This window comes from Panthera leo, chromosome B1 (genome assembly GCF_018350215.1).
Source record: "Panthera leo isolate Ple1 chromosome B1, P.leo_Ple1_pat1.1, whole genome shotgun sequence".
Classification (NCBI taxonomy): domain Eukaryota; kingdom Metazoa; phylum Chordata; class Mammalia; order Carnivora; family Felidae; genus Panthera; species Panthera leo.
The window spans coordinates 72,667,124-72,693,543 of record NC_056682.1 but is presented as its reverse complement, the minus strand read 5'-3'; the positions used below and the strand labels follow the sequence as shown (position 1 = coordinate 72,693,543).

At 34.4% G+C, this 26,420-nt stretch overlaps 1 protein-coding gene across 9 annotated transcripts in view; it reads left to right on the top strand.

Annotated features, from left to right (window-relative positions):
- The window catches only part of RBM46 (RNA binding motif protein 46), a 48,964-nt gene extending 29,181 nt beyond the window's left edge, over positions 1-19,783 (top strand). For 2 of the 9 annotated variants that reach the window (XM_042935238.1, XM_042935237.1), the window contains exon 5: positions 18,862-19,783. In XM_042935238.1, coding sequence (XP_042791172.1) covers positions 18,862-19,061 — 200 coding nt within the window. In that variant the 3' untranslated portion in view covers positions 19,062-19,783. Of the gene's footprint in view, positions 1-6,922; positions 6,997-10,424; positions 10,440-10,517; positions 10,578-17,750; positions 17,904-18,861 lie in introns of those variants that run through there. The other 7 variants (XR_006201666.1, XR_006201665.1, XM_042935240.1 and 4 more) reach the window with 7 other exon arrangements.
- Positions 19,784-26,420: the final 6,637 nt, after the last annotated feature.

The following is a 26,420-nucleotide window of genomic DNA, read 5'->3' as shown; positions in this document are numbered from 1 at the left end:
CAACTAAAGAATTTGGGGCTATTTAGACTGTAAATACTAATATTTATAGGGGAAATATGATTGCTGTCTTTAAATGTTTGAAGAGCTGGTACATGGAAGAAAGACTTTAATATGAAGCTCCACAGGTTAGAATTAAATCTAATAGAGGAAAGTTTCAGGGAGGCAGATTATGATTTAATATAACCCAGAACTGTGTAAGTTTTTAAAGTACTAAAAACTCTGTATCACTCAGTTAAAAAAGAAAAAAAATTAATGTTTATTTTAAATGTTTATATTGCTAAATGTATGGGGAAAGGTAAGATTCTTTACTAGACTATTTTAACTCAGAATTATCTTCCTTAACAGTGCTTGGAGTGTATTAGCTTGCTGTTTTGAAGTCCTCTGAAAAATGTACTTTTTGAAACTTTGACTAAGAAAGTTTTGGCATTCTTATTCTTAAATGAATAACCCTTTTGTTTATTATTATTCACTCTTTTAGGCTTTCTTTTCTCATACTTGGTTTATTAACTGTTAATCCTGGTTAATATGTGTGTTCATTAACTAAATACTGAACACTGCTTTTATAAAGCCCTGAGGGTTTGTAGTGAATCAGACCCAGTTGCTGCCTGCCTTCATAGGGTTTACATTCCATTGAGAGAGATACTCAGTTACAGTTCTGGTAAACATTGTGAAGAGGTACAGGGTGTATGAGAAGATGTAGTTGGATGACCTGACCTAATCTGGGATGAGAAGATCAGCTAATAGTATATTGCATTTAGAAAAAATTTCAGCAAAATAAAATTCACTACTTTAAATTTTGTATAGCATATAGGCTTCATAGACTAAAAGAGCACGGCATTTGGAGCCAGATTTCCTGAGTCCATATCCCAGCTTCATTACTTATTTGGAAAAAGTTATTTTAATCTCTTTGTTCTTCAGTTTCCTCATCTATAAAATGGGAGTGTTAGGTTTTTATCTCGAAGGGTAATTGTATGTATTAAATGAATTAAAATTTTAAAAGGCCCATTATAGTGCCTTTTGTATATTAAAATGTGCCATATAAGTACTGAAAAATAATATTTATTCAGAAAACAAATCCAAGACAACAGAGTTTCCAATCACTTATGATAATAAATATTATTAGTAATAGTAATAATAGTTAAGATTCTTTGAACACTAACCATAGGTGCTATACTAAATGCCTTTATATATTATTCTGATTCTGATGCCTCTTTTAGGTAAATATTACTTTAACATCTACACTTTTTTTTGGTAACAGATGAAGAAACTTGAGTCTTTAGTAGATTAAATAATTTGCCCAGGATCCCTCAGTTAGCTAAGAGGCTGTTCTTTGTAACTTCACATGATTCTACTGAAAAACTGACCTTAGTCTAATGTTAAGCATATGAGAACAGACTGAATTCGTAGGATCTTTTCGGCCAATTATGCTTCTAAAAGTTAAAATGAATGAGATGGGTCTTTGGTCCACGCTTTACTTCCTTTTCAGAGACCATTTTATCTTATCAGCCCTTCAAGCCAGTTTATTAGACCACTTGAGTGTAGTGTGGACCTCAGAAATCTCTCAAGCCTAAATGAATCGTTCTAAATTACAAAGATCTTATAAACAGACCCTTGTTTACAAGCTAACTTTGGGATTTTTAAGCTTACTTTAGGATAAGCATTGACAACCAGTAGTACATGTTGTATCAAAGTGGTGGATGATAAAAAAAATTTTTTCCATCTATCAGATGCTAGACAGAATTTCAAATAGGCGGAGTTTGTTTCTATCTATTTCATGGTCCCCTTGTTGCTTGGTACTCTCATTTTGTTCTCTGATTATATTCAAAACATCTAAATACATGATTCATCCATATAATTTTTCACTCCACTTATATTTAACTGTGTTTTTTCATTGTTATTTCCTTGCTTAGGAACCTACCAATGGCTTGCTGTTGTGGTACCATCAGGTCCTCTGAACTCCACATTCTCTTTTTTGGAATGCTCTAATGTTTTTCCCCATCTTACCTAACCATAGACAAATACCCTTTGTTTTGATCATCTGAATTTGCCATGCTTATTGGTACTTCCAGGCTTTTCCTAGTGTCGTTCACTCTGCTTAGAATATTCTTCTACTTGCTTTCATTTACTTAACCTCTTACATTAAGCTTTTCTTAGACACAGTAACTGAGAATTGTTACTTCTTGTTCTTCATAATATTACTCAACGATTCAGTAATTTTTATATTACTATTTACTGTTATAAAATTTTTGATCCATCAGGATTATAAAGCCAAGGGACTTTGTACATACGGTTTTTTAAAATTTGTTATTATTTTTCCTGCATTTAATATTTAGCATGTCGTGCTTTTCAAATAATTGAAAATGATGTACATGCTGTAAGATTAAAAGGTAATGATTCTTAGGAAAAATAAAGTTTGCCTGTGCTTTGAGCAGAAAGTAAAAAAAGATTGGAAAATAAATGTCTTGAGTTGGTAGGTACAGAACAATTACATTATGCATGGTGGTTAACAGGACACTATAGATTTATATTTCAATTAAGTAGAAATAATCAGTATCTAGTTTTTAAAATGCTGATTAAATGAGTATTTCAAAATAGTGAAACCCTTAATATATAGGCTGAGTCATGTGGGTTATTTTATGTTAAAGATGTATATATTTTATTTATATGTATAAATGAAATTTGTATAGTGGAAGAATAGGAGATTATGATTGTAGTAGTATAGAATATACTAGATCATATTACATACAATTTTATACTTTTCATTGACCATTATGATAGCCTAAGTTCATTACACAAGCCACAGTTATATTTAGTGCCATCTATAGCATTTGTTAAGCCTCTACAAGTGGAAAATAATTGGCAATAGCTTATTGTATGTTATTTCTAAACTTGAGGTTATAATAGCTTGCATTTCTTCTTCATTCTTCTACACAGGTACAGACTAAGAAGATGGAATTCTTTCAGTTTATTTTTCTAAAGGCAGGAAAAGCCCTGAAAATTCAGGTTGCTAACATAGATGCCTTATTTGGAATATACTGGAATCCTGTGCATTTAGTTATTTTCTGTTTTGAAAAGAAATGGCAGTATGCCATATCTGAGAGTCTGAAAAACAGTTCTTCATTTTGCATACCAGTTACTATAAAATTTATTTAGAATTCATTTTCAAACTGATAACCAGTAAAATCTTCTTCAGAGATACACAGTATGCTCATATGATTAGTCTTAAGTGACTTTTAAAACTTTTCATCACATGTTTATAGAACAGTTCATATCTACAGTGTTAGGTCTTTGTGGATACAATGAAAATCAATACCTCAATTAGCAGGAGTTTTACTAGTTTATCTTTTTTGGCCTTTATTCCTACATAACAGAAGACTAAAAATAATGTATCTAATGATTGCAGTTTCATAGAAAACAAGATCCTGTCTGTGAACTTTGAGCTTTAATGTATCCTATTGACTTTCTGACATGCCTTTTCGTTTCCGTAGTTTTTCCTTGTGTCTTGATTACTGAATAATCCCTTAGCTAAATAATCACTTGTGTTATATAGCTGAAACTAAAAAAAAAAAAAAAGGAAAAAAAGAAAAAAATTCTTCTGAGGTAATTTCTTGGAATATATTTATTAACAGTCATACTTTTTCAAGGGAATGATGCTAACAAATGGCAAATTGAAGTACTAGCAGTAACCTTGTATTGACATTTACTTGAGATTCTGCTGATGGTTTTTACTTTTACTTTGAGGATTATCATCATCTTTTCTGTATATTAACAGAAATGTAATTGTCTTAGATTGACAGTTTAAATCCCAGCATTTTTCCTGTTAAATTTAACTAAAGATTAACAAAAAATTAATTGTAAAACTACAGGTGGTAGTATGTGAAAGCCTTATGGAGGGAAGTCTGAGTCCATATTTAGTAATAATTTCAATTAGCATCTCTACTGAAAATCACCATTATAGTTTTTAAATTACTCTGAATCATTTTTATTTTTTTTTGACCATAATTGTATTATAATCGGTGGTATTATTTTTTAATTGTAACTATAAATGATCAATTTCTCATATATGTATATCACTATATACACAAATGGTAACTGTTGTGATTTCCCTCCTTTTTTAACTTTATAAGTTATTACATTATGTACAAACAGAAAAGTCCACAAATTGTGACTGTGAGCTTTGTGATTTACCACAGAGGGACCATGTCTGTTTAACTACCAGATGAAGACATAAAATATCAACACCCCAAAAGGCTCCTTTGTTTGTAGCCCCACCCACACATTACCTTCTCTCTTCCCAAAGGAAACCATCCTTCTCACTTCTGTGTTTTTGAAATTTATACAACATTTTACATACTTTTTGTCTGGCTTCTTTCAACATTATGAATAAAGATTGGTCCATGTTGTGGCAGTACTGTCCATTCACTCTCACGGATTCCAGTATTCCATCAAAATGTTAGGATTTATTTGCTATTTCTTTTTTTTAATGTTTATTTATTTTTGAGATAAAGAAAGAGCACGACCAGGGGAGAGGCAGAGAGAGAGGGAGACACAGAATCCAAAGCAGGCTTCAGACTGTGATCTGTCAGCACAGAGCCTGACATGGGGCTTGAACTCACAAACTGTGAGATCATGACCTGAGCTGAAGTCAGATGCTTAACCAGCTGAGCCACCCAGGTGCTATTTCTTTCGTTGGTAGAAGTTTGAGGTGCTTTCAGTTTGGGCTATTTGAGTAACGATGCTGTGAAGATTGTTTTGTTTTGTTTTGTTTACAATTTTTTACATGTTTATTTTAGAGAGAGTGCAAGCAGGGGAGGGGCAGAGAGAGAGGGGGACAGAGGTTCTGAAGCAGGCTCTGTGCTGAGAGCAGAGAGCCTGATGTCGATGTCGGGGTCAAACTCAAGAACGGTGAGGTCATGACCTGAGCCGAAGTCAGATGCTTAACTGACTGAGCCACCCAGGTGCCCTTGTGAAGATTCTTGCATACGTTCCTGTTGAATACATCGGAGTAAAAGTGGGTCATATTTTTAAAACTTTAGTAAATAATGCCAGCTTTTCAAAGTGATTATATAAATTTACATTTCACAAGCAGTATATGGGGTTTCGGTTGTCCCACACTCTTGCCAACACTTGGTCTTTTAGTTTTTGAAAATTTTGAACATTTTCGTTAGCATATATTACTATCTCATTGAGATTATAACTTTTAAATCACTGTTTACTAATAATATTGAACATCTTTTAATAAGATAATGGGGCATTAAGGTATCCTCTTGATGAAAATGTCTTACTTTAAGTCTCTTTTCTCTGTATTTTATTGGGTTGCTTGTTTTTTTTCTTTATTAAGATACAAGCCCTTGTTGGATACATATTTTACAAATACCTTTGACGTTGGTGGCCTGAGCTAGGAGAGAGAAAAGCCATTTTCACTCAGTTTTGGTTCCCTGCCTGAGGTGCTGACCCAGTTTGTTGTCAAAAGAGTTGGTCAGAATATACAGATCCTATAGGGTTGTGTCATCCTCTCTTAGTAATTTTTACTAATTCTAGTTAGCCCTAGCTTGCTTTTATAACTTCCATGGCTTTGCCTGATCTACCTATTTTTTCTCATCAAGACATTGCAGCATTTTAGCCAGGCAGTACTTAACTCATTTGTTAGGAAAATCAAGATGTGGCTAAAGATCAGAGGCTCAATAGCAAGCTGGGTTGTAGCAGTGATGTCAGTCCATTGATTGTCTTTAGAGAGTGAAGGATGGAAAAAACAAATTCTTACTGATTAGACAAACATGATCTGCTAAAGACACGTGCTTTTGTAGAACTTACTATCTGGTGTTTTTCTGGGAAAAACCGTAACTGCTTTATTTGAAACAAAATATGCTGCATTTGAAAATAAATACCTTCTTCTACTGTGTGGCTTGCCTTTCTACTCTATTCATGGTATATACTTTGAAAAATACAGAAGTTCTTACTGTTGGTATGTTCAATTTATCAATCTTTTAAACTTAGTAGTTTCTGTCCTGCTTAAGAAAACTTTGCTTACCTCAAATTCACGAAATATTTTCTTATATTTTAGAAATTTTTTATCCTTTAAATTTAGTGTGAAGTATGTGTTCAAGTTTTATTTTGCCTTCATATGTATAATCATTTACACAGCACTATTTATTGAAAAGACTACTCTTTTCCTGTTGCTTTGCAATGCCATCATTAGTGTAAATCAAGTATGTTATGTATATGTGTGTGTATGTACACTCATGCACACCTATCTACACATACATGCCTTATCCTGGATTCTTTATTCCATTGATCTAATTTAATTTACTACATTGTTTTGGTTACATTACTGTGAAAAGTCTTAATATTTGGTATAGAGAGTATCTTTATCCTTTCTTTTCCCCTCAGTTACCTTGGCTCTTCTCAGCCCTTATATTTCCATATGAACTTTACAATTAGATTGTAAATTTATACACAGTTTATACCAAAAAGAAGTCTTACTGGGACTGTGGTTAAAATTTAATTGCTTCTATATAGATCAATTTGCAAAGAAATGACACTTTATAGTATTGGAACTTCTGATCCGTGAACATGATAGATCTCTCCATTTATTTAGGCTTTCTTTAATTTCTCCAAACATTCAATAATTTACCGTGTAAATTTCTCCTGCATCTTTTATTAGATTTATTTGTAGGTATTTAATGTTTTCCAATGCCATTGTAAAAGGTGCTTTTTAATTTTGATTTCTGATTGTTCCTGTTTGTATAAATACAATTTATTTTTTTATGTATTGAATAAAACTATTTGATTCTAATGGTTTGATCCTACATTATTTAAAATTTTCTACCTACACAGTCATGTCAGTTGCAAATGATGAACTTTTTCCTTCCTTTCTATCCTTAAACTTATCTTTTTTCTCTTGCCTTATTGCACTGGCTAGAACCGCTTGTCCAGCATTGAATACAAATGATGATAGAAGGTATCCTTTTAAACTTTCAATATTTCTTCATTAAGGTATGATGTTTATTGTAGCTTTTATTATTATTTTTATTAAAAATTTTTTTTGATGTTTATTTTTGAGAAAGAGAGACAGAGCACGAGTGGGGGAGGGGCAGAGAGAGAGGGAGACCTGGAATCCAAAACAGGCTCCAGGCTCTGGACTCAACACAAGCCCTGTGGGGTTTGAACTAGCGAACTAGGAGATCATGACCTGAGCTGAACTGAGCTCGGACACATAGATGACTGAGCCACCCAGGCGCCCCTGTTGTAGCCTTTATTAATATAAGCCCTTTGTTACATTAAGGACATTTCCTTCTATTCCTAGTTTGTTAAGAGTTCTTTTATCAAGGATGAGTTGTGTGATGAATTTTATCAAATGCTTTTTTGCATCTACTTAATTACATTATTTTTATCTCTTATTCATTTAATGTAGTGAATTGCATGGATGTTTCAATGTAACATCAACCCTGTATTTCTGAAATAGATGCAGTTTGGTAATCATACATTGTCCTTTTAATGTACTGCTAAATTTCATTTTTGATATTTAGGATTTTTACATCTGTGTTCATTAGTGAGATTGGCCCAGACCTTTCCTCCTAAAAATAGGAAGTTTTTTTTCTCTTTGATCTTAGTTTAGAGTTTTCAGCCTTTCTGTTACGGCAATATATGTATATTCAGGCTACAAATTTCCCTCATAAAGTATGGTTATAGCTACATCAGTTATGTTATGCTGCATTTTATTTTTATAATTAAAAAAAAAATTTTTTTAATGTTTGTTTATTTTTGAGACAGAGAGAGACAGAGCATGAACGGGGGAGGGTCAGAGAGAGAGGGAGACACAGAATCGGAAGCAGGCTCCAGGCTCTGAGCTGTCAGCACAGAGCCTGACGCAGGGCTCGAACTCACGGACCGTGAGATCATGACCTGAGCCGAAGTCGGACGCTTAACCGACTGAGCCACCCAGGTGCCCCTATAATTTTTTTCAAAATATTTTATTTTGATTTCTTCTTGAACATGGGTATAAAATTCTAAATACATGGAATTTTTGTAGTTACATATATATGTATGTAAACTCCAACATCCACTCTTAACTTATTGAAATCTAATACTAATTAATACTTTTACCACATTCTAGACAATGTAAGAATCTTCATATTTCTTCTTTCAGTTTGTATAGTGTCTTGGTATTTCCATATGTTTTAAATTTGTATATTTTAACCACTGCATACCTAATTATAATTGCTTTTTGTTAATATACATTTGTATTCATTTACCACTTACATATTTATCATTTCCTTTACTCTTCATTTCCTGTGAAATCTCTAAACTTCTACTATGATTGTTTCTTTATATTCTGCCCAAAGAACATTCATTATATTTCCTTTGGTGTGGATATGCTTATGACAGATTATCTCAGTTTTATTTACCTGAATATGTCTGTGATTTATCTACCTTTTCATTTATGTAAATTGTTATGTGCTGTCAAACCGTATATATGGGTACGGGTATTATACGTACCTATATATATGTATATATACATTTTTTTTTTTAGATCAGTTATTTCCTCTAGCCCTTTGAAGTTATAATTCCACTCACTGTCTTCTGGCTTCCATGGTTTCTGTTGAGAAGTCAGTGGTAATTTACTTACTGCTCCTTTTAACCATAAACCCTTCCTATCCCTGGGAAAGTTTTAATATTTTCTCTTTGTGATTTTTGGAAGTGTCATGGTGATGGACTTATACTGTTTTCTTGGTCTTTATCTTAACTGAGACCCTTCACCACTTCTGAAATCTGTAGATTAATGTTAATCATTTGTTTTAGAAAGTTCTAAGTTAATCTGTTTTCAAATACTGTTTTTGTCTCATTTTTTCTTCCTTTTTATAATGGTATTCCAATTACACCTATGTTAGACCTCTTTAGTGTATCCCATGTATGTATTCTACATTTTTCATTGTTTTGTATGGTTAGTCTGTGTATTTTCTTCAGACCTTTTGTTTGGTTCATGAATTCTTTTTTTTTTTTTTTTTGTAATCTGTGTCTAACATGCCGATAAAACCATTTATTTGGATTTATTTCTCAGTTCTAGAATTTCATTTGACTCTCTATGCTTTGTATTTTTTCTTCAATATTTTCAGTCTTTTATTTCCTTTAGCATGTTAGGCATAGTTATTAATATTCAGTTCTGAAAACTTTATCTAAATTCCCTGTAGATCAGTTACAGTTAACTGTTGTTTCTGTTGGTTTTAGGTCACATTGTTTTATCTTTGTATGACTGATTATTTTTGATTGAATGTCAGATATTTTCTATGAAAAATATAGAGGTAATTTGAAAGCTAGCATGTTGTTACGTTTACTCAGAGAAGATTTATTTTGCTTCAGAAAGATGGCCAAGGGACTGGCAATCCCAGATTGCCTTAATCCAGGCAGGGACTGGGAAGAATTGAAGTTGAATTTAGTCTCTTTAAAAGTTGGTCTACTTCTAGTTCAGTTTTATTCAGATTCTAGGCATGCCTTATCACTAGCTCTGCAGCTCTAATTTTGCCCTTTTAAAAGGCACGGAAATTTGTCTGTCTCCTGTTATCTTCCCTTGTCTGTCAGATCCCTCTTGAGTTGGTCAGTCCTTCTAGGGGAAACACACCTCCAAAAGATGTGTAAGCCACTTTGAGTTTCCTTCTTATCCAAGATAATGGTCCCATAATTCTTCACTGTCTTTCTTGGTCCTTCTCAGTGCTTTCAGATGGATATTTTTGCTTTTAATAATTACCTACATTTTCTAATTCTCACCAGGAGGGTTGATTGAAGTTATCTAATTTCATCATATAAAAATCAAGAAAATATTGTGAATTTTTTTTCTGCTGAGTACTCTTTAAGATGGCTATTTAAAAATCTGTCATTCTGTGTGAATCATCAAACATTTTCATTTGTTCATACTTCTTTGCACAGTATCTTAGCATGGAGTTGGATGTACATCCCTACCAGAAAACTTTATGGAATATAAAGAGATAACCACTAAAATGTATGAATGTCCAAAGTTGTACTATACAGATATGGTTACATTAGGCTTCAAGTAGATAAAGTTTAGCTGTTAATAGCATTTTTTTAAGCTTAGTATTATTTTGGCCATCTATATCTTTTTAAGACCGAAGGAAAGGATTTTGATATTTTTCACATTTGTTTAGGTTCTTTGGCTATCTACTTACCAGAAGTTAGGCAGTCTTATTTGTTTTTAGTCCTTTATTTTATTAGTAGAGTAGTATTTCTTGGAAAAACCAATTAATAAGGACTTAATTTGTATAGGAAGATTTTTTTTTTTTTTGGTAATGTATTAACTCAGACTTTTTGTTCAGAATACCTTTCTCTTTGTTCATCTTTGCAGACATTCAGAAATTATTTGTCACTTGTTTCTTTTGTTCTCTAATTTTATTTTCCTATTTACTGATCAGAAGGTTTTTAACTAAAGTTATCAAGGATTCCATGCACTTCCAAGATTAGGGATAACTAAAGACTCCATTCTTTTCTGTCTTCACTGCTTACAGACAGGGAACACAGTCTCTTCAGCCTGGACCTATATAGAAGAATTTGGAGAAAATAAACAGGTAAGAAAAAGTCTTTAGGAATGTTAAGTGATATATTTAGTTTTCAGAAAGTCAGTTACAAGTTATTCTTATGGTTATAAGAAGATATATTTTAAATTGTCGAATGAAAGCTTGTGAAATATTTTGATTATGATAGCTTTATTTAATTATAGATTCATTAAGCAGAGTTTTAAAAAGTTAAACTAGTTTCCATATTTCAGGACTTCTTAAAGCTTATAAACATACTAGTGTAACGTTTTGAACCACCAAACAGGATAAACAGTATTTTAATGTAGATGTAGTGGGAGTGAATGTAATATGTAGATTATTCAACATTTCTCAAACTTCTCTGAAGAATTTTTATCTATATTTTCGAACTAATAAAACCAAAATTATTTTTGATACCATTTAGAATAAAAGTTATGTTTACTAGGATTCACTCTTTAGTTTTTCCAACATTCTATTGAGAAGGAGAAGTTTTAGTAGGTTGTTAAAGGTGGTTTATAGTTTGAATAATGACTACCATTCAGACCATTCAGACTCCTTTTCACATGTTGAGGCAAAAAGAATGTTGTTGTTCCCTGAGCAGAATCCATGTACTAGTTCTGTGTTTTTGAGTAAGGTATTTCATCTTTCTGTGCCTCAATTTCCTGGTTGTTAAAGAAGAAAATAATAGTACTTATTGTAAGGCTATTATAAAGATTAAGGTAGTGCTGATGTTGTAGAGTTATTTTTGGCACTTAGTAAGTACTCAAGTATAACTTCCTAATAGAATTCACACTTCAGGTATAAGGAAATCTATTTATTATGCTTGAGGCGTATAACTTTATTTTTATAGATCTTAACATATAAATTCAAGTATGTGTTGCTATTCTCAGAAATATCTTTTCTTAAAAGTTTTTGTAGTTCAAATTTTGAATGATGAGGACTAATTTTACTGATAGAAATGAAACTTGAAAAGAGTTGCTATCTTTCCTAAGGCTTTTTTTCTTCTCTTTACTTTTGCCTAGATAGTTTTTCTAGTGAACTGCAGTTTTTGAGCCATACTGAAGCCTAGGTAAACTGTAGCTCAGATCATAATTTTCTGTCTTATCAGTTCCTTTTCTGTTAATCTTTTCCAAATGGTTTAGAAATTGTCATTAAAAGGAATTTGACAGAATCTATTAAACAGAGGTAGCAAACTGGAAGCTACAGATATGGTTTGGTCTCCTTCGTTTTTTGCAAGGAAAGCAGCTTGGTTTAATTTCAGTACAAATAGCTAGACTCCTATTTTACATTTGGTCCTCTTTGAGTTCTCTGTTTGTTTGTTACATTTTAGCCCCTGAGGGCATTTGAATTTGTGATCACTGTGTTTAACATAGTTCAAGAAGTTTTCTGTTCTGCTTTCAGTGTTTTCCTATCACATATTGGCCCCATTAAAAGTTCTTCCCAAAGTGATTTGCAAAGTTGTTCAGTGAAATGACTTTCTAAGGTCAGACAAATTTGGGAAAAACTGTGTACTATATACTGCCCTTGGAAAAATCATAATGCTTATTAGCATGTTGAAAATCATTGTAGTAGCAATCTGTGTAAGTGTTAAATCCATTTTGACTAAATTTTTTTCAAGATTTTATTTGGCTAAGGGATTCTTATTTTGAAGTCCTTGAATTGTATGGGGATATAGGTTATGAAACCCTGAAACTAACTCAAAGAAATGCTTGGGTTTTGTTTATAGCCTTATTGAGGTATAATTTACATACAATAAAATGCACATTTAAAGTGTACACTTTGGTCAGTTTTGATTTATGTCTACATCTGTGAAATGATATCATAATCAAGAAACAAACATTTCTGACATCCCTAATGTAACGTTACTCCTTCGGCCTCCTTTCCCAGGTGACCTGATTGCTGGCACTGTATATTATTAGTGTGCTTTTGCTAGAATTTCAGACCTTTGTTTTTGAAAGTTTAAGTTACAATCTTTAGATAATTTGGAATGAAAGTTTTAATTTCTTAAAAATAAAATTACAGATATCTGACAATTATGTTTATTTAAATTGTTATGTGCTGTCAAAAGTTTCACAGTAAGAATTTGAAACCCAAATTATTCTTTCAAAATTATATGGAAAAACAACCTTGTGAATTAAAAAAAAATTACTTGAATTAAAAACAAAAGCAGATGATTTTTACCCTACCCCAAAACTGAATCTGAGAAATATAATTACTCTAGTAAAAACAGAGAACTAACAAACTTATACTTTATAAGAAAGGAGTTAGAGATAATAACTTTCATTCTTATCCAGCTGCCATTACTAAGATTAGCATTCTCAAAGCCTCCTAAAAATCCTCTTAAAACAGAAGAACTGACCTAAGTTACTCTGTGAGCCTAGTCTTTCTTAGAAAAAAAACATTGGTCACTTCATGTTTCCTCTTGCTCTTTGCTGTTAGTCGCCTATAGCAAAAATTAAGTAGAGGATAAAAATAGGGTTTTTTGGTCAGAATTTAATTGCAATAAGGAAAGTAAATGAGGTAAAAATGCCAGTAAATTTGATAATAACTGTTGTATTGATAATATTAATAACTCATGTATTAGCCAAAAGTATTACTTAAAAATTTCTAGTTAATGACTTTTAAGTATGTCATAGGCTAAAAGTTGTTTAATAATTAGCAATTTTGAAAATTCCTTCCTCTGCTTCATAGTTAGCTCTTGGTATTTTTTACTAGGATGGAGAGTACAAAATAATGATAAATGTTATTTACATTATAATATAGTATTTAAAATCTCTGTTTAAACCCAGTCATGTTTTTGTGTTGCGGTATGTACAATCCTGTTAAAAAAAACGCTTTGGCAGCTAGAGTACAGTGAAAGAAAGTAACTGAGTCATTTCAGTTATGGCTGTTTGAATGTTAGAAATTGAAATAATAAAATGGTGACGTGAGGAAATTTTTAAAAACATTTTAATAAAGATCCCAAAGAAATCTAAAGAAGTGATTCAAATATGTATTAAAGGTAGGGATATGTGTTAAAGGCATGGGAGAAATGCATTTTGTAGATCAAAGTAATCAGGTGGTTCATTCTCATTCATTGCTTTTGGGAGGGTAAAACAGTATAGCTTTCTTGGAAAACAGTTTGGCAGTACCTAAAAAAGTTAAACATAAAATTACCATTTGATGGGGCACCTGGGTAGTTCAGTCAGTTGAGCTCCCAACTCTTGATTTTGGCTCAGGCCATGATCTCATGGTGGTGAGGTTGAGCCCCACGTTGGGCTCTGTGCTGACAGTGCAGAGCCTTCTTGGGAATTTTGCTCTCCCTCTCTCTCTGTCCCTATCCCTGTTCCTGTGTGCACACTGTGCTCTCTCCCTCTCTTTCTCTCTCTCACACACTCAAAATAAATAAATAAACATTGGAAAAATTACCATATGACCCAGCATATCCCATTTCTAGTTATTTACTCCAGAGAATGGAAAACATGTGTCCATACAAAATTTTGTACACATTATTATTATTATTATTAGCAGCATTATTCATAACAGCCAACAGGTAGAAACAAAGTAAATGTCCGTTGACTGATTGGATAAACAAAATGTGGTATGTTCACGCAAGAGATATAAAAATGAATGAAGTTCTCATATATACTACAACATGGATGAACCTTGAAAACGTTAGTTAAGAAGTCAGTTAAAAAAAGATGACATGAATTGTATGATCCCATTTATATCAAAAATCCAGAATAGGCAAATCAATAGAAACAGAAAAATTAGCAACTAGTGGTTGCTAGGCCTGGGGGAGAGTTTGGGGGGGTGGTGACTGCTAATAGGTACAGTTTTTGTTTAAGGTGATGAAAATCACCTTAAGGTGAGAAAGGATAGTGGTGTTGGTTGCACAACTTCGTGAATGTTTTAAAAAACACTGAATTGTACACCTAAAAAGGGTACATCAGAAAGAGGGAGTGGATGTGAAGGTAGAACTTAAATAGTTAACAAGAAGAAAAAAACAATTATGAGGAATATACTTATTAACGGAAAATTGAAGAGTGTGGTTAGAAACGAACTAAAAGAAAAAGCCAAAATAAGTATATAAGAAGACACTTTCATTGAACACAACTTAAGGTCTCTATTAAGGAATTCCTCTCTCTTTATATGAAGCAGAAAAGCAGAGAATCCATGGTGTTTGCTCAAGATGTGTAAGACAATTAAAAACAAACAAAAAAACTAGACACAAATGGAGTAAAGCAGTTTACGTCCATTGCATAGATTTTCACTGAGAAATGTACTGGTGGTATTCATCTCTTGTGTTGGACAGAGAAATGTAGTAGACCAACTTACATCGCTTACAAAAGTGGGATTGACAAGTAGGTGGTGAATGTGCCGCCAGTCTCTGCACTTGCTCCCGTGTCAGTGGCACAACAGTTACTAACTATTCACTTTCCTGCTCATTCTAGACTCAGCTTCCAAATCATTTGGAATTTGGGATCCTTTTAGCCATACTACTTGATTAGAATTGGCACGTAAGGTTAAGCCTATATGCTAGTCTTTATATAGATCAAAGTTATTCTGTGAAAATGTTTATATTCATTCAAGATATAAATACAGAATTCTAGAGGATTTGATCAAAATGCTATCTCTGTATTAGACCAAGTTACTCTCACACATTTTTTTCTTTTGTAAAGGGCCTTTTCTTCAAATGAAATTATTAGATAACATTTAGCATATAAAAAAAACAAGGGAATGCAGAGCTGTGTGGGTTGAAATGCAAGTGTCGGGCTGGGCAGGTGCAAGCTGCAGCCAGGTAGCTTAGCGCACCATCTACTGTATTTCTGTTCCCCTAGCCATGACAACCTCTTGATATACTTTCCTCAAGATTGCCAGAGTGAAAAAGTTTGGTCAAGTAGAGTAGTTTCCTAGGAATTAGGAGGCCTAATTTTTAACTTGTTTTTCTTCAACATTGGGAGTATTGAACGGTCACTTAATCAACCGTCTTTTGTCTGTGTCATTTTTCAGTGAAAAGAGGTGGTTGGAATTAGAAGCTACTGAGGACTCAACCGATCCCTGGTTTATGATTTTGAATTAGAGAATTTGATTAGTTAAAAACTTTATTAATAATAAGCAACAATAGAAAGTCAAGCCAATAAAAATGAACAAAAGGCTTGGATATATATCTTACTAAAGAACATATTCAGATGGGCACTGAATACATTATTAGTCACAAGGGAAATCCAAATTAAAACCAAAATGAGATACCATTTCACATTACTGGAATGGTCTGATTAAAAACTCTAGCAATAAATACCAAATGTTGGTGAAGATGTGGGGCAGCCTGAGCTCTCATAGTTTACTGGTGTGAATGTAAAATGGTCACACCATGGAGAATGGTGCAGCAGTATCTATTTGCCCTATGATTCAATAATTTTAATCCCAGTTATTTACCCAAAATAAATGAAAACATATATCCACAAAAAGAATTGTGGAAGAATGCTCATAGTAGCTTTATTCGTAATAGAGTTTAGAAACAGCTCAAATATTTATCTGTCAACAGGTAAATGGATAAAAAACATGGTATATACATACAACAGAATACTGATGAACAATAAAAAAGGAATAAACTACTGACATACATGACATACATGGATGAATCTTAGAAATTATATTGAGAGAAAGAAGCTGGACATAAAAAGAACTTAAAAAATACATTTTATGTGAAGTTGAAGGATAGGCAAATCTAAGCTATCGTGAGAAATCAGAAAGTGGTTGCCTCCAACAGAAGGGCTATTGATTGAAAGGGAGCACAGGGAGCTTCTGGATTGGTGGATATGTGTTAGATCTTGTTTTAGGTATTGTTTGCATAAGTTTATACAATTATCAAAACTCATTGAAATGAACACATAGGATGTATGCATTTTATTGTATGTAAATTGTACCTTAATTTAAAAAGAATATTAAGACAGTTGAGTAATTCTGAGTGTAAAACTCGTATCATTCCCTTCAGAAAGGGAAAGGGGAGTATAGATCCCAGTCTGAGGCAGAAACAGTGGGATTGAAGAGCTAAGGATGTTCATTGGGAAACAAAACCAGGGATGGGCAAGTTAAGTATGTGGTAGGAATTTTGACTCACTTATTAATTTGTTATTTCATAAAAGTCAGTGATTCTTTCTGATTTTTATTTTCTGTGATTGTGTGTTAGAGCTAAGGAAAACATGACTTTTCTAGGTTTATGTCACTAGTTACTATTTGATAATGTGTTTTCTAATCACCCAGATGTGTTTTTCTGAATATGTTTAGATTCTTACATTGCAATAAAATTTATTTTTGAAATGCTTGTAAAATCTTAACAAACATTGAAGCTTTCATTTCTTAAGCTTTGTAGTATCAGGGGGAAATTTTTTTTTCTTGGTTTATCCTATATGAATAAAGTCTTCAAAATCAACATTTAATTTTGTATTTTAGTCTCTTTAGAAATGTGAGAAGACCACAGCTGATTAGTGTGTTTTTACCTAGGAGACCATTAGGAATGCCCATTTTCAGACCTAAGTACTATGCCAGTAGCCAATTGCCTGGCTGTCTTCTTTGTGAAATGATTTCCTGAAGATACCTCTTTTATTTATATTTCAGTGAATAGGTTGCATTAACTGTTGCATGGATGTCAGCCCCAAGTGAAAGTAATTTCTCTGAAAACTACATTTTCCCTGAGAAGTCTAACAGTTAAAAGATCTGTTTTTCTAAATCATATTGTCTGTGACTGCATTGTTAAAAATTGAAAGAGCTAGTTGTATTGTAGATACATGGCTAATAAGGAATTGACTATATTTGTGTAATAATCTTTAGGAGGAGAGAATCAGAACTTTTTTTTTTTAAGCAATTGAGTTATAGGAGCATTAAGGTTTCTGTCAATACTAAATACCATACCCTTCAGGCAAAGTGGATCCTTTAAGAGAAGAAAAATAATTCTGTGATACCTACTTATCCTACTTTGGATATTAGAAAAGCAAATGGTATCAGAGTAATTCTTTATCCAATTTCAAAATGCTGAAAATATTTTGAACTGGATATTTTTAATGTATTTTTCTTCTTGGAACAGACTGCTCTTATTAATCTTATGGGTACCATTAATAAAAAATAAAAAGATTATAAAATTAATAAAGTTAAGAGTTTTATGGTGCTAGAAATTAAACCTATCTTTAACTGATTTTTGTTTTTTCCATTTTTTTTCTTAACTAGGTCCTTACTGATGTTGCTTGAGCTTACTCTCCTGCAGTTGGTCTCATTGCTGTTGGCTAAATATTAAGTCCCATGACAACATTCAGTTAATGCTCAATGTTTTAGGCCTCATCTATAATACCAGGAAAATATAGAAAAAAAACCTTATTTGTACATTGGATTACCTAATTCCTTTTCTTTCCTTCCTAGAAACACCATGACTTTTATAAATAATCATTTTATAGTCATTGTCAGACCCTTGGCTTTTACTACCCTAAAGAACATAGTTGAGTTTTTGGAAAGTACAGGATTTACCAATTTGGTCTTTAATATTCATAAACATATATAAACATTATAATTAATGAAGCAGGAAATTATTGGTGCATAAGATGAATGTTTATTGTGGAATAGTAATATTTCAAATATAATTGGTTTTTAAAAAAATAATTCGGTTTTAATTTTTGGGTTTTTCTATACTATAAGTTGATAATGGTTTCTTGAAGTTAATTTTATAAACATGATTCATTTTATTGTTTTATGGTACAAGTAGGAACTCTAATGTTAAATTGGTGTATTGAGTTAATACAAACGTTTATATTAGTATTTAAATAATGAAATATTGGTCAGTTAGTTTACACCAAATGTTTTTGCAGTCCAGGGGAGAATGCTTCGGCTGGTTTGATGCCTAATACAGTTTCAAGAAAAAATAAGCAAATATGAATTTGCTGTTTTTTATCTTTTCTCCATGGACTACCCCTTAGCATCAGAACCAAATTTAAAAGGAGCTTCATTGTGGAGCAAGAGAAATCAGAGGTTCTCTTTTTTTTTCTGTGATCAAAAAGACACAAAGCTTATAATTGAAAGATATGTAAGAAAAAGATATACAAGAATGCATTCTAGTAATATCTCTGAAGCGCTGAGTCAGTGAAAGAAACGTAATACTGGCTGATAAAACTATCAGAACTTGCAATGCAGTGAATGCTCAGTCTTTACCAGCAAAATAGTATTAGCAGGATTTCGGATGTTAGGACATTATGTTAAACTGTGATTATAGTTTTAACGCTTTGTCTCTTTGAATTAAATTTGTATCCATAAAGATGTGCAGCATAATTGTTCATGTATTTATTTACAGACTACAATTTCCGTCGCAGCTCAATAAATAGTCTTTCCCCTGTTAGTGCTACCCTCTCTTCTGCGACTCCCAGCGTGCTTCCTTATACTTCAAGGCCTTGTTCTTATCCAAGCTATCCCTTGTCACCAACAATATCACTTGCTAATGGCAGCCATGTTGGACAGCGACTATATATCTCCAATCAGGCCTCATTCTTCTGAAGAAGATATTGTAAACATGAGTATGAAAGTTTCTTTGTAAAGCATGCAAACTAAAATACTTTAGTTTCATTTTAGAATCGGGTTTACACATTTGGTTTTAAAATGATAAATATATATTTATTTCAACATAGGAAACATCAGCCGTAATTCTGAATAACCTACAGTTCTAGAACTTATAAAAATGCTAAGTTTAAAAAGTTATTCAGTGGTTACCCTTGATAAAGGTATAGCAAACTACTATTCTTTTTAAACTTTTGGGATTTTAAATACTTCTAATTCCTGAGTGGGGAATAGAACCCAGTAGTTTATGTTAAATTTTTGCATAATAATTTTGCTAAATAGCATTTCACAAATATTTAAGCACTTGCAGAGAATGGTTATACTAGATTTGATTACCAAGGATCACTATCTATATTAGATATTATAAGAATTATATAACCAGAAGCATCTAACTATTATGTAGAAAGTAATGAAGGGACAAAAGATTAAGATGCAAATTTTATGCAGTACCAAGAAAAAGCAGTATACCATTGTGGTCCTTGAAAACAACTATAAATATTTTAGTTAATTGTTATAGTAATAAATTATAATTTTGCTGTTAATGTATTTCAGGTTTTTATAGTTATGCTTCTTTTGTTTTTGACATTCACTGTATAGTTGTTTGAATAATAAGTGTTAAGGGTTTTTTAATGTTGAAATCATGTGTTGTTTAATTTTTGTACTTGAATTCAAATTCTTTGACATTAAATATGTGATGCTTCTAATACGCATGTGTTTTATTTTTGTTTATTAGTAAGCACAAAAAAATTAGCTCTCACAATCACTTTGAGCTTTTCATGGGACCAAAGCAAAGGATATTGTATACAGAAGATTGTTAGTTTGGTGAAACACAGTAACCAAAATCGTTTTCGGGAGCCAATAGACATATTTTGTTGGTAAAGCCAGTGAAGTTTCCTTCTTTTACTTAATTAATACTTAATGAATCCAGTCATTTTGAGTGTTTGACGGTTTGGTAAGGTATATTTATAATTTCTTTTCAAAAAAAATTTTTTAATGTTTATTATTTATCTTAGAGTGTGGGAGCAGGGGAGGGGCAGAGAAAGGGAGAGACATACAGAATCTGAAGTGGGCTCCAGGCTCTTAGTTGTCAGCACAGATCCCAACGTGGGGCTCAAATCCATGGACCATGAGATCATGACCTGAACTGAAGTCAGACACTTAACCAACTGAGTCACCCAGGTGCCCCTATAATGAATTTCTAATGATGGTTTACATAATTGAAAATGAAATGAAAATTTTTCTACTCTTAGATACCAACTGTTAACTCTGTTGATTAACTCATTCTATAGCTGCAGAGGACATGGAATTTGCATACACAGAATATGAAATAGTTGTAGATAATTTCTTCTCCTAGCTTAAAGTTTGTAGCAGAAGTTATATGGAAGGTTGCCTGGGTGGCTCAGTCCGTTAAGCGACCAACTCTTGATTTTGGCTCAGGTCATGATTTCGTGGTTCATGAGTTTGAGGCCCGCTGTTGGGCTCTGTGCTGACAGTGTGGACCCTGCTTGGGATTCTCTGTCTCCTTCTCTCCGTGCCCCTCCCCTGCTCACTCCCTCTCACTCTCAAATAAGTAAACATTTAAAAAAAAATAAAGAGGTTATGTGGAGAGTAAATTACAGTTGACCCTTGAACAACACAGATTTGAACTGGGCAGATTCACTTACACAAGGATTTTTTATACAGTACAGTACTGTAAATGTATTTTCTCTTATGATTTTTTTCTTTCCTCTAGCTTACTTTAGTGTAAGAATATAGTGTATAATACATGTAATACATGTGTGTTAATAGACTTTATATTACTGGTAAGGCTTCAGATAACAGTAGGCTCTTAGTTAAGTTTTGAGGGAGTCAAAGCTTATATGTGGAGTTTCAACTATGTGTTGGGGGGTCGGTTGGCACTCCTAACCTCCCATGTTGTTCAGGGGTCAACTTTAGTCTCATTTTTCTCACACTCTGTATAGAAGGCTCATTCCATATAACCATATGCAATACTTTCCAGGTTATTACTTTAGATTTTCTAATTTAAATGAACATAGATACTAAACCAAAATTAATTTTTTTCCTGACATAACTGTGAATTGTGTGGATTTTGCAACTTAATTACCATGATTTATAGGCTCATATCACTCCTTCAGCAAACATGGAATGTTTATTCAGTCAGCTACTGTGCTAATATCCTTGGGATACAGAGGTTACTCAGACTCCAAGCCAGAATAAACACATTACTATAGTTTTTCATAGAAATGTTTGTAGTGGTCCAAATCATCATAATACAAGATCCCACATTTTCATTAAAATACACACACACACACACACACACACACACACACACACACAGAGGCAATTGAGAAAGCTTACCAGCCACATAGTGTATATGGAGACCCATAGTAATATGGAAAATATGTAAGCTTTGGCTTATTTCTGCCAAGTAACAGTTCTTTGAATTTGGGCACAGTTTATTGATCTGTCTGGGTCATACTCTTCCATTTCTAAAATGGCGATCTGTACGTTATAATGTTAAAAGTAAAACATCTGACAAATAGAAGGCACTCAAAAATGGGAGGTGATATTATTTGGATATAATTATATACATCATATACTATTAATTTCAGTGTTTCATCTCTTCTCCTTCAAGCAGAAATCTAGAAAGTCAGTACATTCATGTCAAACACTCCATTTATATGTTATAAATGAGCAATTAATTTTGTTCAGACTTCATATGAAATTTCATTTAGCTTGTGAACATAGCTGCTAATTATTTTCTGCTTTAATTCTTATAGGCTGTATAAGGCCTTTGTTTCAAATAAGGACTTCCTGAGTTCGTAGACCACAAGCTGTTATTGATAAACCTCTTAGCTATTTGATATAGCTCATTGGTCAGGGAAACAGTTCTAAAGACAGTCCTTTATCACATTATCTGTGCAAGGGACCATGGCTGAGAAGTAGGTCCTATTATGTAGCCATGATCCATTTTGCATAAAATCCCTTGTAAACAGATCAAAAGGTTATGCAGAAAGTTTAGCCTTATTCTCTAGTTTAATTCTTTTACAATGGTTGCATTGGGAAAGATTTTTCTAACTATGACTCAAAATCTAGTAGTCATTCTAGAAAAGATTGATAAGTCCAATTTAAAAAATCTGCATGGTAGGGGCGCCTGGGTGGCTCGGTCGGTTAAGCGTCCGACCTCGGCTCAGGTCATGATCTCACGGCTTGTGAGTTCAAGCCCCGTGTCGGGTTCTGTTCTGACAGCTCAGAGCCTGGAGCCTGCTTCCGATTCTGTGTCTCCCTCTCTCTCTGCCCCTCTCCTGCTCATGTTCTGTCTCTCTTGTCTCAAAAATAAATAAACATTAAAAAAAAATTAAAAAAAGTCTGCATGGCAAGAAAGTACCATTCATCAAAAGACAAATGATAAATGTGAATAAGAATTGCAAGTAATTTTCACAAAAGGCTAATCTCTAATATTTCTAAATATCAAAAAGCATCCACTGAGAGAAAAATGGATAGAATGTATGAATAGGCAGAGAAAGAGACAATGTTAAGTGAAAAAGAGCAAGTTTCAGAAATATGTGTAATATAATATGTTGTATTTTGGGTATAGAGGAAGAAAACATTTGCGTGTGCTTATATTTGCATACCAAACCGTGGAAGGGTATACGAAAAACTAAGTGATTATGAGAAAGCAGATAAGATCACACTTTAAAAGTTCCCTTTACCCCAGACACAATGTGATTATCCGTTTGTCTATCTACCTACCGATCAGGTATCTTAATTTTTTTAAGTTTATTTATTTATTTTGAGAGAGAGAGAGAAAGCACAAGTCAGGGAGGGGCAGAGAGAGGGGGAGAGAATCCCAAGCAGGCTTTGCACTGTCAGCTCAGAGCCTGATGTGGGGCTTGAACCCATGAACTGTGAGATCATGACCTGAGCCTAAGTCGTACACTTAACCAACTGATCCACCCAGGCACCCCTCATCTTTTAAAAAAGTGAAAAGACATATAACTTCTCAGAGCCAAAATGAAGATCTCTAGTGAACTATAATCTGAACACAAATACATTAGGAAAAGCTACAATGATCAGTGATAAGAAGTTCGGTTTTGAGGGGCGCCTGGATGGCTCAGTCAGTTAAGCGTCTGATTCAGCTCAGGTCATGAACTCACAGTTTATGGGTTCGAGCCCCTCATCGGGCTCTGTGCTGACAGCTTGGAGCCTGGCGCCTGTTTCGGATTCTGTCTCCCTCTCTATCTGCCCCTACCCTGCTTACGCCCTCTGTCTCTCAAAAATGAATAAATGTTAAAGTTTGAAGAAGTTGGGTTTTGAGTAGGGATCCAGGACAAAACACACCCAGGTGGTAAATGCAACAATACAAGCAGCTATGCACTTCACTGCTTTTGACTCAACGGGTCCAGTGCATTTAAAATACATCACTAATTGTGTATGACGCATACTGAAGAAGACCCCTGGGATTTGGAACAAAGCCAGGTTCTCTGAGATGAATAATTTGCCTTTTGAGAAACACCCATTAGCTAATGATTAGGCCTTAATACAGACTACTGTGAACTGGGTTATTACTTGATCACCAAACTCATAAGGTTGAACATGTCCAGTCACACTGCTGTTAAGTAGAAATGGTGTATGACAGTCTCAAGTATTCTTATTGCCATGCTGCCATCCCTTAATCTCTTGTAACATGCAGGGTTTCTAAAATCAATTGCTTATGGGGAAAAAAAATTGGAACCCAGTATTCTAAGGATAATAGAAGTCTCCCACATCCAAATCTCTTTATGCATCCTCTAGAAACTATCCCGAACAGTAACAAAAGCAAATAAGACCACACAACATGATCCATACTTTCAGCATAACTAGAGAATACTACAGTTTCCAATGTTGATGTAAATAAAAATACATATGGGCATCAAATTCCAGGAGAGTTATTTTTTGAGCTGTTGCAACCCTTTACGGAGAGCAAGAGATGTGTCGAGGTACCTGGAAAACTACAAGAAAATAGGGATAGAGGGCCTCCGGGTGAAGTAGCCGGAAACCCACCCCAACTGTGAAACTGCCGAAAAAACAAACTCTGGTATGTCCACGCAAGCCTTGGAAAGGCAGTTTCTTCATTTCTCTAATATGTCATAGGAATAGATGATAAAGTAAGGCAGACGAACATAAAGTTTTAAAAGGTATTTATATAAGCAAAGTGTCTCTCCACATTTAAACATTCTTCACGACGATCTTTTATGCCATGATACCGACCTTCCAAAACCAGCAGTAGAAGCCATTCTCAGGAAGAATAGCAGTAGTGCTGTTACCAAGTGCTACTGGGCACTGGTGTCACTTCTCACCTGTCATTGGACTGAGTTCATCTTGAAGATCTCATGTACTCAATATGCAGACCCCTTATATTCATTCATTCTGCAGCAATGTATTTTATGCCTACTTATTCCTGTTGTAATTAGTGTTGGGTTTACAATGATGAGCGTACATTTGTCCCTCTTCTCTTGGAGCTCATAGAATAGGCAGCACTGAGAAGCCAATATATAAACGCTCTCTCTAGGTCAAACTTCTAGATTGCTTGGTAACAGAGATCTTACTGAGAACCCTAAGTGTCCACACCAATATCCAGTCCTCAATAAATTAGGTGAACACGAGGATTGCACAAAATCCTAGACAGCACAGACGTTAAGGTAAAACACTTCAGCTCTGAGTTGGTAACTAGGTACTCATTTACAAACGCACTCTTTAAGATGTTCTTCAACTGTAAGTAACGCTTAAAAGGAAACCTTCAGAGAACATTGGAGAGAGGAATGTAAACCAAACTGTCATCTACTGAAGGATATTTGGCCCTTGAATTGAATGCCTAGGGCATCTTACGCCAGTTCCACTTGAGAGCATCTACTCTCTGGCCTTTTAAGTTCCCCAATATAGGCACCGAAATAGTACATAGTGATTAATGATCTTAGGTGTCACATACATAATTCTGGATAATCTGGTGTGTGAACGAGCAAAAATTATTCTCTAGGCAGAGGAGGACGTGGTGTGCCAGTTAGAAAAGTAACGTGTGAAGATGGCATTGTGAGGCCGCAGAGCGCATGCAGGGAATTAGAAATTTGGAGTGGTTGGAGGGTAAACGGCAGGACTAGCAGAGGGACGAGAGCTAGGAGGGAATCTGGCGTAAGCCTGGGGAGGAAGGTAGCTGTCAGGTCATGAGGGGCCTTGTGAGCCATTTAGAGGAGCTTGTGCTTTATTCTGTAGCTCACGGGAAACCAGGTACCAAACAGCCTGCAACTGACAAAAGAATTCGCATCTCAGAAAGGCAGTTTCGAAGACAAGTTGGTGATGGTCGAGGCCTTGAAAAAGCCTGGTTAGGAAGCCATGCCAGTAATCCAGGTGATAGATGACAGCAGCCTGGGCTGTGTATGACATGGCAGTTGAGCCAGAAGGAAGACGATGTACTTAGAAGATAACTTGGGAAGTGACTGGATGTAGAAGTTGAGGAAGAGGGAAGAATCCAGGGGAAGCTTTGCTTTTCTCACTTGTAAGATCAGGTGGTATCCTGGGTACGATATTCCTGGCAATTGGCTTCACGTATGTTCTTCTTTATTCTCTCCTGTATCGTAAAAGGATGGAGGCTAGCAACTACGTTTTCCAGGATCCTTCGCACCTATGGTTCTGGACTTGATTAAGATTCTGCTCATGAACTGGGGGGGGGGGGGGGGGGGGGCGGCGCCTGAGTGGCTCAGTCGTTTAAGCATCCGACTCTTGATTGTGGCTCAGGTCATGATCTCATGGTTTGTGAGTTTGAGCACCATGTCGGGCTCTCCCTTGACAGCATGGAGCCTGCTTGCAATTCTCTCTCTCTACCTCTCTGTGTGCCCCTCCTCCACTTGTGCTCTCTCTCTCTCTCAAAATAAATAAAGAGATTCTGCTCAAGAGATGGACTCACAGGAGCTTTGGAATTTGGAAGTGAGGTAGAGGCTGTCTTCCTACTGTTGTGCTTGCTGGTGAGAAAAGTTGGATAGATGTGTGTGCTTTGAGTAGCAGATGCCCCTGTAGGTATCAGCTTTGCAGCAGGGAGGCAGTTTTGGCGGCAGCAGCTGAGGTAAGAGTATCACCAGCACCTACCTGATGTGTGAATTGCGGCTGAGCAGCGTCACTTCGAAATCTAAACTGGCCGCTGGTGGGCTCCTGACTTAGGGCTCTGTCCAGCAATTTTTGCAAGCACTCAGTTTCTTGTATTCAATCCTTTTCTGCTTGAAATATCTAGAATGGTTTCTGTTTCCCTCACTGTCTTTGGGATGGGAC